The sequence below is a fragment of the Ixodes scapularis genome, unplaced genomic scaffold (assembly GCF_016920785.2).
Source record: "Ixodes scapularis isolate PalLabHiFi unplaced genomic scaffold, ASM1692078v2 PGA_scaffold9__187_contigs__length_104089568, whole genome shotgun sequence".
Classification (NCBI taxonomy): domain Eukaryota; kingdom Metazoa; phylum Arthropoda; class Arachnida; order Ixodida; family Ixodidae; genus Ixodes; species Ixodes scapularis.
Window position 1 is genome coordinate 62450673 of NW_024609884.1, and position 12835 is coordinate 62463507.

Sequence of the window (12835 nt, forward strand, 5' to 3'; positions counted from 1 at the left end):
TTGCCCTTTATTTGATTATTGCTACTTTGTGCTTTCAGCCTCCCATCTTATTGTTACTGTATTATCCATGTACACTTCGTTGATCCACACTCCCAGATATTTGTACTTGTCCGCCATATCTATTTCTATGTTCTGTAACTTTAAAGGACCTGTCTTGACGTCGAAACACATCGAAACGCAGGGGTGCACCATAGTTGCCACTTGTGCAGCAGGCGCAAAGCTAGCGGTGGTTGAACGCAGATGATAATCTAATCATCCGCGTTCCCCCACTAATGCAGCAGCTGCACGAGTGGGGGAACGCGGATGATTAGATTATCATCTGCGTTCAACCACCGCTAGCTTTGCGCCTGCTGCACGAGTGGCAACTATGGTGCAACCCTGCGTTTCCTACGTGCTGCAAGTTGTTCTAAAATATTATTTAATGGTCATCAATTATGCTCAGCAAGTTTCTAATTGAAACCATACGTTTATGTACACTAATTAAAAAGATAATTAACGTATTTTAGTTAACTGCTAACAGAGTGTGGCGGTTATCCGCTCCTATAATGTCCACCGAATTTGACAAACACCAAGCGAAGACGACATTCGACTAGCAGTTTGCACCCTTTTTTTAAGAATTCTGTTTCGATTAAAAATATTACCCGGCATTACTTGGGCTAGTTGGTACATGATTTCAATAAGGGAAGACAGCGCTAAAATAGAAGGCGCTGTTTTGCTTCGCTTACGTGTTTTGTTTCCGAAAATAAAACAAGCTCGCTACATCTTTATGGAAAGGGCCGGATCAGCGACTCCGTCCACCCTTTGCATACGCCGCTGTCTTGCACACCTTCCCTCGCATTACCCACATGACGCTTAATGACTGGCCAATAAGAGCACCGGAGCGATCGCATGTCACACACGTGAAAGCGCTCTGCCAAACGCCGTATGGCGAATTGCGCTGGAATGCCACATGGAAACGTACTGTCTAGGCTCCGCATACACTGATGCACGTTCTGAAAACTTCAGTCCTGATTCTATGGACAACACCATCGCGTCAGCGCGCAACACCGCCCGACGATAAAATGGCACCCCTCGCATAACCCAATAAGCGCTCGTTCGTGCCCGTTGCTGCTTTATACCAGGATTCAGCGCTACGAATTTCGCCATATTTTTTTTTTTTTTTAAATATACCATGAAAAGTAGAGGCGACGAAGTTAACAAACGGTCGCCAGTGTGGGGGAATTCCAACTGTAATCCGCATTAAAGAACCAGGATTAGGAGAAAAAAAAATACGAGAGGTGGACCGTTACTGAAACTACTAGTATATAAATCAGCGCCAACGTGAAACACCGGGAATTTCGAGATTCCTCCAGACGAGTGCGTTCCGCGAAATAAATTGCCTCGATCTTTCCTCCGACCGACAGTCTTAAGACAGGCGCTTCGGCACCTTGTAGGAAACATATGTTCCCATGAGGCGAGCGCCAGGAGCAGGCCACGCGTAGCCGGGACGACGCGGATGCGGAGCGACACGGCCGTGGGGGGAGGCGGTGCCGGCGTCCCACCGACGGAGGCGATTCGCGGAAGGAGGGGGCCGGCTTGCGCAATCAAGCCCTCCATTTATATCGCCTCCTTGGAACAGCCCGCCAGACGAGTCCCAACAAGCGTTGGTCGCGGTCGGCGTCTCAATTACATCCGCGGATCACCCCCTGGTACCGACTTGTGCGCAACAGACTTCCTCCCCGGCATCAACTTTCCCCAGCAGCCATCAACATGAGAATGAAAGGTCAGTAGCAGGATTCCAGACGGCCACGCGTCCCTCGCTCACATGGGGCGCAGCGGAAGTTGCCTGCCCTTCCTTTTTCGATTTTTACGGTGTTGAGCTGGTTGCGCCAGTTCGTAAACTTCGACGTCCAAGTCGCCTCGAGGTGCCGGCTGTGTCCACCAATTGACCAGTCGCCCCGTCCTCGCGACGGCTGACGTGTCTGCGGTCGCGTGCCACGTGCACGCGATCCAACGTCTACGGTCTACGGGTTCGCGGCATTGTCATATTTCACAACGCTTTCTCTTCCTTGGGCCAAGCACACCGCATACTGGCATACACTTTCTGGTGCGACGCGTACTGTTGTTAGCGCTTGAAAAAAAATAAAAAGGGAGTCAATCGTGCATTCGCTTGGGGTGAATCTGTCAGTGACTCTACCGGAAGTTCTGGAGGTGATTACTACTTGCTACGCGTCGCAGCCTGTCGCAGCCACTTTCAGCTTTGGGGCATATCGCTTTTCTTTTTCCTCGTACATGCGTCACCGAGGGCACGTGGTCGCCGTCGGAATCGTCGACCGCGCTTGATCAAAGCTTGATCCGCGACAGCCCGTGAGGGGAGGCGCCTTGGTACTGCTACGTAGTTGCGAGTCGCATTTAGGCTGGGGAATTGTATCATACGCTCGACGATAAGACTGGCTCTCCCATTGCCCAAGCAGCAGCGTGTAGTAGCTCCTGACAGTGACGCCGCGGTGGCCCCCCACCCAACTGTTGCATGTCGTTGCGTGCGGGGCAGGTAAGCCTGCAAGCGCCTGCAGAGCGCCGGCGCTGCGCCAGGGATCGGAGAACGGTCAAGCGGCAGTACGCGGCAGCCGGGAGGGTGCTGCCATCTATCCGTTGCCGTCCGCATCGAACGTCTCCACTGCATTGTTTGACTCTATGTGCATTATTGCGGCGTGTACTGCGTTTCCTCCACGACCGGCTTTATGGTGGCGGTTTCCTCTAGCCACGTCGAAATGTTCGGTCTCGTCAATCAAGCAGGTATAGCCGCCTTTCGATCCATTCATTCGCGTGAGGCCTCGCCTATATGGGGGCCCCCAGATCGCGTCCGAACCTGCTACGGACTGAGGCTACGGACCGTGTTCGACACGTCGGCCTCTTGTTCTCTCGCAGGCGGTCTGTCCACCTTGATTCACATGTCCGCTCTGCGCCCGCTGGTCATCTGCGGGCCATCCGGAAGCGGCAAGTCCACGTTGCTCAAAAAGCTGCTCAAGGACTTTGGTGATTACTTCGCCTTGAGCGTGTCCCGTGAGTACGCTTCCCTTTGCCTGTCGTCTACGCGCCGCTCAACGGCGCCGCTTTCTTGCAGACACCACGAGAAAGCCGAGGCCTGGGGAGGTAAACGGCAAAGGTGAGGAGTCGGCCCTTGATCGGGGCACACGACGTGTGACTTACGTCTTCCTGCCCGCAGACTACCACTTCATCAGCCGCGACGAAATGGAGCAGGCCATCGAGGCGGGGGAGTTCATCGAGTACACGGAGTTCTCGGGCAACCTCTACGGCACCAGGTAGGCTTTGTTTGCGGCATCCACTGGGCCCTCTCCGATGATCGCTTTGTTTGCAGCAAAAAGTCTGTGCGCGACGTCCAAGACCAAGGGCGCATCTGCATTCTCGACATTGAGATTGAAGGGGTGAAGAACATCAAAAACACAGATCTGAACCCCCGCTACATCTTCATCAAGCCTCCGAGCATGAAGGCTCTTGTAAGTCTCCATTAGCTCTTTTAACGTAAGTTCCCCTCCTTTTTCTCTTTTCGTGGGCTTTTTCTTGAGGTGCTTTTCAGGAAGTGTGCGGACACCAGGTCAGTGTAGCCACACTGGGTTTCCCCACTTTCGATGCAGCGAGCATGATGTGCATGTGCCATTGTTGGAGCTCCGATTGAACTGCCCGCAACGCTCGCTAAATTGGGGAGCCTACTGAACCATTTGTACACGGGGGTGTTGCTGTCTGTTCGACGGATCTCTCTCTTGTGAGATGCCATATGGCACGTGGCCTTCTCCTGACTGGAACCTGTAGTATTCAGTTTCCTGTACTTGTATGCCTTGTGTTAGACCCCTTTGAGTGCACTTGTTGCTTGAATCCAAGTGCTGCCAGATTGATCATCTGTGTAGTGGGAGGTTGGGCCACCTTGAGGAATTGGCATGAGGACTCAATTAGGGTGGCGATGCGGGCTAGTTAGTTCATGCATAGTAGATTCGACACAGTGCACAAGAAACCAAGACAAAGTAGAAGGGTGTACACAGGACAAGCGACACGTGCTGAATTGGTCATGATGGTGTGGAATGCTGTTGTTTACTCTGGTGTTTCTTTAAATAAAGACTTAAGTTGAGAGTAAGCGCTTTGCCTGTGTACACCCTTCTATTTTGTCTGTTTCTTGTGCACTGTATCGAATTTACTAAGCATGAGAACTCATCACTGTTTGAGGATGGCCAGCATAGTAGGGCTATTGCGGGGTGTCTTTAACTGGCATCATTGTTCAGCAGTGATTAGTGCATCGGCACCCGTCGGAGTGGAAAATGGGCAAGTATGAGTATGATGGCCCGCTCCGCAGTGCGAGCTCGACGCAGCACTCTCGGGGATGGCAATGGTTGCCTTGCCGGCGCCAACATGCTAGCTTGGATTGCACGTGGAGTGTATGAGCATGCTTGGAGCTGGCATGCAACAAACGTGTTGTGAACAGTCACTGGTCAGTGACCAGAATAGCTTGTGGATGTGGAGCATGTATTGGATGTGTGTGGATGAAGTCATGGATGCCTTCTGGGCCGCTTACCTGGCCGCACCCTCTGTTTTGGCCTTCCCAGGAAGAGCGCCTTCGAGGCCGGGGGACAGAAACTGAGGAGAGCCTCCGGAAACGCCTGGCACGGGCCAGCGAAGAAATCGCCTACGGTGAGTCAAGGGCTGGGGGCTGCAGGTCGGTGTGGTCAATACAGCGGGCCTCTTTCTTTTCTGGCACCTCGGGGCTTTCAGTTTTTTTATTTACACGCAGACTGAGCAATAGGCGGGTCATTAGAAAAGTTTCGAGATGCTCATCGCGAATCAAAGATATTTTTCCTCCAACTATTACATTTTTCATAGTATTCTGCCTGATGTCGCATGCACCAACCTGTTGTGTTGTAATAGATGAACCTACTGTGGATTAGCCTAGTCACAGTGCGTGACATACATCTTTATTCTATCCTTTCTCAACCTCTTCCCGCTCGCAACACCTCCAGTCCTCACTTTGACAGCATACACAGCATACTCTTCCCCAAGGTAAAAGGGTTGTTACGGAGAGTAACGATCTGGTGGCCACTTATTTCTCTTAGACCTGGACCGGACGAATGCTTCAGTTTTCGGTCTGTGTTGTAGCGGGATCGTTACTCTCCGCAGCAAAAAAATATTACCCAGGGCACAGTTTCTTTTAGAATACAGAGCATTCCACCAAAAAACCTGAACAAAACGTTCAGCCTTTCCACTCTCGTGAAGAAGGGAAGACCAGCGGAGCTGTACTCGATACACTGCCGCAACACGCACGCGCCCGATTCCCGCTTCTTGTCCGACACGCCACCGATCGTGGATACGTCTCCGGCGAACCAGGGTCGGTCGCACACGGCGCACCTTGTGCCAAACGGGTTCTCCACAAACTCCCTCCGGAACCTCGCCGTTACACCCGAGAACTGTTCAGCCGGTGTGGAGTGCAGTCGTCGCCGGGCCTCGCGCTTGCGCTTCGCTTCCGTGGCACGATCGTCGCCCTTGGCGTTGGCCCGCCGGCGCCCTTCACATCGCTGGTTCTGTTCTCGGCGGCTTGTTACGTGAGCCTCTTCTTCGTCGTCGTCTGTTTTTCGCGCTGTTTCCTACGATGAATTCCCACCAACGCGCCTAACTATCAATTCTTCTATGATAGCTGGAAAGGTTGCCGCCATCTACGAGCGACGGCGGAAAGCATACTGGTTGTGTGCTTGCCGCCGTCGCTTATAGATGGCGGTAGCTGTCCAGGTAGGTTTGTGTCAACATACCGGACATGATCCTGGGGTACCTAGCCCTTAACAGCTCCGCTGTAAAAAAGTAATTAGTCATTGTTTATACAGCAGGACGTTAGTCTGCAAGAACATGGCGACATTGTTACCCACTGTAGATGAGAAATTTAACCAGTGCAGTACAACCGCTTGCCTGGTGTTTTTAACGTGCACCATGCAGTAGTGATATGCAACCGCCTGCCGGTACGATGCTCATCCAGGTCGAAACGGGCAGGAGTGGGGATTGAGCCCAGGATCCCTGGATTCTGCAGTGCGAGCTCTAATTTTTTGTGCTTCAAGCTAGTGTGACCGACCCCATCTGTAAGAGCCTTTTTACCTTGTGGTGAGGGGGGGGGGGGGTGGATGTCATGTTGGCTGTGAACGAAGAAGCGAAGATCGGAGATGCTGCGAGCGGGAGGAGGAGGAGGAAGTGGAGAAAGGATAGAATAAAGATGTATGTCACACACTGTGACTAGGCTAATCCACTGTCTTTCCATTTACTTACAACACAACCCCAATGTCTAAACCAACCTCTGAGGCATTGGCACGACTGAGTATCGTGCGCTAGATTTAAGCGGATTTTAGGCTGTGACAGCAGCTTCCGGAATTAAAAATAGCTGTCCACGCAGGTTTCCTTTCGCCATAGTGAACAGGAAGATGTCGCATAATACAAGGTCTGGATTGTAGGGCAGATGGTGGCCAATTTCACTGGAGTGCCTTCGAGGAAGTTGAGAATTAAGTTGGCAGGGTGGGCCGATGCATGTCTTGGTGCAGCAGGATTCCCCTTGACCCAGTTCTTGGTTGCCTTTCCTGGATTTTGGCAACGACTGCTGGCAGGCAAACTGTCGTGTGCCATTGTGCAGTCGCTGTGCTTTGGTTTTCCAGAGCAACCGTGGCCACGTGCCCACTGGCTGTGAAGAAGGTTGCCGCCATTTTCTTTCTGGCACCTCTTGACCTTCCACAGTCTCTAGGGAATACCCACACATATGCTTTCTTTCAAGATCATGCTGGTAGATCCAGGATTTTTTTCCGTCACGTCTGCCATGCCCTGAGAGTTGCCACTTTGGATTCGATGCGGCATCCCTTTGCACCATTCCACCCTTGCCAGCTTTTGAGCTTCTGTCAAATTGTGTGGCACCCAGTGAAATCAAAGTTTTCTCAGGCGAGAGAGGGGGGGGGGGGGGGGGTTATGAAGAATCGTCGAAACCCTCGGCCAGTTAACCTTCAGGGCTTCCTCAATGTCGCCGTAGGTCCACTAAGGATCCTTTTTGACAAGCCTCTCTAGAGCAGCTACATTTTTTTATCACTGCCATTGATGGTCTGCTAGAGTGCTCTTTGTCTTTCGGAGAGGTTCTGACACGCTTAAAATCACAGAACCATAAAAAAACTTGCAGGTGACGGTGCAGTGTCTCTCCAAAAGTATGTGACTGTCATTCCAGTGATTCCAACTCATTTATACCACTTTCGAAATAGTCTAGCATCATACCTCGAAAATCCCGTCGGTCTATGTCCATTGCCCTAGCCAAATTGATGTGACATGTCGTAACTTGCCGAAGTCCTCAGTTCACACTTGGTGGCATGATGCTAGCCGATGGTGGGCTAGTTTTACTAGGGAAGGACGAGTCTTCATGGCACCACACTTCCTGTCTGCCTCCACCTGCTCTGTTTGCCACATCTCCAAATTTTACTAGTGACCCTTATAACTCACTTTTAATTGAAACAGACACCATCAGTCCTTTCCAGCAGCTAGTGTTCATGGAAGTTATCCTCTTCAAAGCAAAGAAGAAAGGACCTAGAATGATGGTGCCACTAATAAAATTGGGATTTTAATAGAGCTGACAAAACGTGAACAGTCGTGTAAATATGTCACCTGAAGGATGAACAATTATCAACTCAAACTCTTTCAAACAATGTGTGTTCATAGTTACTTATAATCTTTGCCCCAAATTTTAAAAACTGCATTAAGTGGCAGTTAATGATTTTCTTTAGAAAATTATTGATTGCCACCTAATGGGTTCTCTGTGCACACCTGCATACAAAGAACCCATTAAATTTGGTCATGAGTCATGTTACGGGTGCAGAAGTGTAGCTCTGCAAAATTGCCTTGTTGTGGCATAGCACTCGTAGCACTGCACAGATACCTTGAGATCATTGCCTCTTGGAATACTCTTCATTCACTTACTGGGAAGGGAAAGATACGAGCGGCACATGCTTATCCACCATTTAGGGATCTAATTTGGGGCAGCACGACAGTAGGATTGTTAATTGACCAACCTAAATTGACTGGGATGTTCGTCGAACAATCTTGCAACATGGTTCAGTCAGAACTTCCCGCTGAAGATTGCTGTGTACACACACCACAATCTGCCATACTTGGCTTCAACACAGACTTAGGTTGTTATGAAGTGACCTTGCATTAGGAAAAGCCGAAGTACATGCCTTAATTTCATGCCGTATGAAAGTACATGCGGAAACGCAACACTACTAACAGAGGCATATTGCCAGTCGCCATAATTTGGGGAAAACGGATTTTAGGTGTTTCCTGCAGGTGCAAGAACAAGCCCAAAGTCGCAGTTAGAATGCACACCTTTGTAACTCAAAGTATTTTTTTTTTATATATATATAATTCAAACTAGGTAACTGACATGGTCCGACCATGCTGCATGAAGGGTCATGCATAACAAATTTAGTTCTATTTGCTCGCGAATTGGCTCTGCCACCAGAAATTTAAACTGCATGTTGCCTTATGCGACTCTGCTGCCTGTTGCTAACTGATGCCAGCCATATCCATCCATCCATCGCTTAAAGTTGTTCCTTTTTGGACTTCAGTCAGTTTAGTCAACATTGGTTTAGATATGGTCCTGTGTTGTCTAGAACGCATTCCAGATATCCTAGTTTAGCCGTTTAGCTTCAGCTGTCCTTTGCTCCCTTCGTTGTCCGGTTGGCATCCGAGTCCGACACTTCAAGTTATGCGCTGTGCTACACTGCCGTTTCGCAGCGTCATCGGTTCGAGTGCTATACCAAAAGCCTCCAGAAATAATTAATGATTCTCCATGAGTCAACATTGCTGGCTTTTCATTCTTAAACATGTTCTCGCAGAACGAGCACACACTCTAGAAAAGCATGCTTCGAAGCTAGGAGCACAGGCTAGCTTGTGTTCTTTGTCCTGCCAGCTTAAAGGTGCCTGAGGTCAAGTCTGAGAGATGATTGCAAACTGTTTCTGCCAGGAAAAGGAGAAAACACCAGTACGGCCCAGGTACTGCCATCCGCATTGCAAGTTATGTTATTGCTCCACGTTGCATACTTCACCTTCCGCTGCATCTGCGCACAGAACCTGATGGTGGCCATGAAAGTTTCAAACGGCTGAAGAATACATAATAACTCACCTGCTGAAGCAACTAGCCCCGAAAACAGGTGGCACTGTAGTGTTGGGCCCACTCCTGGGCCGCTGCCAGCAGACTCAAGCAAACATGAAGGTGCTAGGATGCGGCGAATAGGAGGGCCGAGTAGGAGGCTAGGACTGCTGTTAAATGTGTCGGGTGTAAGCCCACCTGGAGCCAATGCTGATGCGAGTCATATAAAAATATCCTATTCCGCAACTTTATTTCTCCTTTTTTTTGTGTGTGGTGCAGTGTGGCGCTGTGTGGCAGCTTTATTCTCTCATTGAGACACAAAATGAATTCTAGAACAGTTGAAAGTAAGTCGATTCATAAATATGAACCACATACTTTGAACCGCAGAAAAGGCTTTTCTTCCCCTCGTATTGGAGAAATTGTTGCATGTGGTCTTTGTTGCCTTCCGATTTTTCAGTACTAGTTTGTAGCACAAGTCCAGCCATCCTAGCACTTCTACCTCCGGATGTGGCTTGTCATTATCCATCAACCGGGGCGGAAATAGCCTTGTATACTCCTAGAGCTATAAATAGTTGTGAGGACTGTCTTCAATTGATGCTTTCAATAGGCTCCAAATTGGAGCCATCATTACTGTGTTTCCAAGATGCCAAGCCACTCAAAGTGGCAACGTCGAGACATAAGGCATGCCACGGCATTGAGAAAGGCCCCTACTGTGGCGTTAAGGGAGAGAGTGAGGTGACCTGAATATGAAGCAGATGGATAGGTAGCTTTGGCTGCGTCCACACTCAGCTTCTGAAGGACCAATAGAGTCCTTGGTACACATTCAAAGAATTCCATCACTGGTGTAGCAGGCATTGGTCTGGACAATCATTGCTTGTTCCACAATGAACTGAACGACTAGATTTGGAAGGCCGTAGCACATATTTTGTTGTGATGGGGACTTGTTTTTTTCAAAAGCCCATGATCGACATGGGGATGGGGGTGCACCCTGTTTGACTTTTGACTGCTATCTCCTAGCAGCAAAAGTCCTTTTTGCAGCTTGGTCCTTGATGTGCAAGCTATGGTTTTTACAAGTGGGAATGATCCGCACTCTTATTATTTGGCATGCATGCACGCCAAACAATAGTGACGTCGGCGCTGTGGGTGCTGGAACGAGTCTCCGACCGGTGTCTTTGCCTCACTTTGATTTCTCTTCTTGATTATCAACTGACATATCAACTGTGTGACGCTATGGATCGCCACAATGCTGGTAGCGGCACAGTAAGAGAGGGGGATGTGGCAGGCATTATCTTGCTGTAGTCTGCTCTGCAGCCTGCCAGTTTACAGGAAATTTAAGGCCCAATCACACACATGCAACTTCTTAGGACCTGAGAGGCTAAAAACCTGTTTTTAAGTCTTCCGTGGCGGCTTATGACTGTCTCCGTGGCAGCGCAGCCGGTCGTAAGCCGTCGTAAGAGGCTTAAAAATCAGTCTTGTGAAATCTGTTGTAGTCAATTGCTTGCATGTGAACGGACCTTCAGTGGCCACAGGTTGGGACCGCTCATCTTTGCCGGTACTTCTACGACCCGTAGCATTACCTTGCGTCTACTGTGACACATTTTGCTGCCGGTTCAAAGACTGGGATGCATGGGTGGTACAGCCTTTAAACGGACCACTTGGAAATGCCTTCCAAGCATGTACTACAAGCAACCGACACCTGCCCTCCTATACTTGGCATCAACTTTTTTGTGCTTGTTGTCAGGGCTAACACAGTTTCTCTATGGCTGCCAAAACTACTTAAGAATGAGATGCAAGACAAAGCCACCATGTTTCAGTAGCAGTCCGGGGCTGCAGCATTGGAAACTAAGCTAGCCTTACCAACGTAGCATGCAAACGTTGATGCCGAAAATGGGTTGTGTTCTTCTCGGGGTGGTACCACTTTTTGAAGTGCCTGATGCTCACAGCACACAATCACAGGAGATGGGATCTAGCATGACACAAGGTTTTGACAAAACACCGGTCAAGGTAGAGCTCGAGGAGGATGCTCTTGCATGTGCTCCAAAGAAAGAAGGACCCGTCTGTCCTCTGCATTCATCCTCGTTTCTATCATGAATATACACCAACAAGCCCTACTGTTTGTTCTCTTGGAAAGAAAGAAGCTTTGGGCAACAAAATAGTTTGAGGTCACCTGCCTAAAACAGGCATGTAATGCAGCCTATCTGCTTTGATTTCTAGCATGGGGCCATTCCCCTCAGCTACCGTGCTTCAGTATCCAAATAGTATCCATCACTATGCTGGATCAACTTCTCAGTGTGCCGAGTGGGTGTACAGGTGCACCCTGCTACTGAGGCAGGACTCTTATGGTTTGCACCTGATGCTTTCCGGCAACTGCCTGGGCCTCCTTTTTGCGGCCGGGCACGGCTGACTTCTGCCCGTGTAACATTTCCTGACCGAGGCTCAGGGGCACGCTGGCAGGCTCAACTCTGTTGCGGGGACTGGGAGCTTACAGGTGTGTCTCGTTTGCAGGTGAGAACCAGGGCAACTTTGATCTGCTCTTGGTGAATGACAACCTCAAGACTGCCTACAGCAAGCTTAAAGATTACCTCATAAAGGTATAACCTGTTTTACCACAGGCAGCTCTGTGTTGCACCTTTTTCTCCTCCAAGTGCTCCGTGGACGTTTCTGTTTGCCTGCCCAGAGTTTTGTTGCATGTCCGGAGTGTCTCTGATTGCATCCTTTTCTCCCGCCTAGGAATACAGTGTGGGTTTGTCTGTTATTCAGGAAGTGGAACAACTTCAGAAGAAGCCCGAGATCTAGTCACGCGTGTCATCAGCGGATCAGAGCCTTTTCCCCCTGTCATCCCCAATTCCTGTAATTTATTGCCCATTTTGTTGACCGCCGAGTCACCGGACGTGAACTAGACTCCAGTCACACTCCTGCTGTTCCTGCGTAGCTCCAGAGGGGCAGGCGGCTCTCAGCGTTCTCCATTTAATTTATACTTGTTGTGACTCGGATAGGTGTCCTGTTGCATTTGTGATAGCCTGGACATGGGCTAAAAGATCCCCTGTGTCTGTGATTGTTAGTGAAGGAGCGATTGTATGCGGCCACTTGGCATGGCCCACTTTTCTGCCTGTGATTTGCTTGTGTTCCATGAATCTCACCTAAATGAACTGCTGCCCACACGCGTCGGGTCTTCTCATTCTTTGCAAACACCTGGGGCTATCTTCTTTGGACCAAACATCCTATTTATTTGCACCCTCTTTGTGTGGCCCTCGGACCCCGACCAATGAGACGACACACCGGGGATGTTCCGATGGACTGGTGGCACAAACTTGTCATTTGCTGGTTGAAAACACAGCTCTGTGAACATTTTTAGATTGTCATCTACACCAAATAAAGTGACCCATGCAAAAGTGATCCCCTTGTGTGTCCTGCTTTCTGTCCACCTCGCAGTGATCCTAGGAAAAATGGGAGTGAAACTTGGTCATGCTTGTCGCACACTGGGGGATTCACTCGTGTGCACCAGAGCTTGGTTGGCCATCATGGGGATGTTTGAAAATTCACTTCTATGTTCCAAACTCTTCCTTGCCAGTCCCATCTTGTGGCTGGCTAATGGCTCTCTGCAGCGTGTCGACATTTCTCATCATTTGCTCAGATGTACATGGTAAGTATAGTCCCTGACTCAACAACCACTCAACATTTTAGATCTCTTAC

At 49.6% G+C, this 12835-nt stretch overlaps 1 protein-coding gene across 6 annotated transcripts; it reads left to right on the forward strand.

Annotated features, from left to right (window-relative positions):
• Positions 1-1549: 1549 nt before the first annotated feature.
• LOC120835958 (guanylate kinase) lies at positions 1550-12538 on the forward strand. Of its 6 annotated transcripts, none has more exons than XM_040206102.3 (8): positions 1556-1762; positions 2908-3042; positions 3104-3145; positions 3206-3302; positions 3359-3497; positions 4596-4680; positions 11648-11733; positions 11873-12538. In XM_040206102.3, the coding sequence occupies exons 1-8, from the start codon at positions 1750-1752 to the stop codon at positions 11936-11938; spliced, it is 663 nt and encodes a 220-aa protein (XP_040062036.1). In that variant the 5' UTR covers positions 1556-1749; the 3' UTR covers positions 11939-12538. The 6 variants fall into 6 exon arrangements, with proteins under 6 accessions (XP_040355302.1, XP_040062036.1, XP_040062035.1 ...); XM_040206101.3 differs by having other exon boundaries at positions 1622-1762; positions 11903-12538; XM_040206099.2 differs by lacking the exon at positions 1556-1762 and adding an exon at positions 2313-2775.
• The last annotated feature ends 297 nt before the right edge of the window (positions 12539-12835 follow it).

Bases quoted from the DNA above. Each gene is read 5' to 3' on its own strand.
- LOC120835958 (XM_040499368.2), top strand. The intron at 3,043-3,103 runs GTGAGTACGCTT...GCTTTCTTGCAG, and splicing joins CTTCGCCTTGAGCGTGTCCC to ACACCACGAGAAAGCCGAGG. The intron at 3,498-4,595 runs GTAAGTCTCCAT...TGGCCTTCCCAG, and splicing joins CTCCGAGCATGAAGGCTCTT to GAAGAGCGCCTTCGAGGCCG.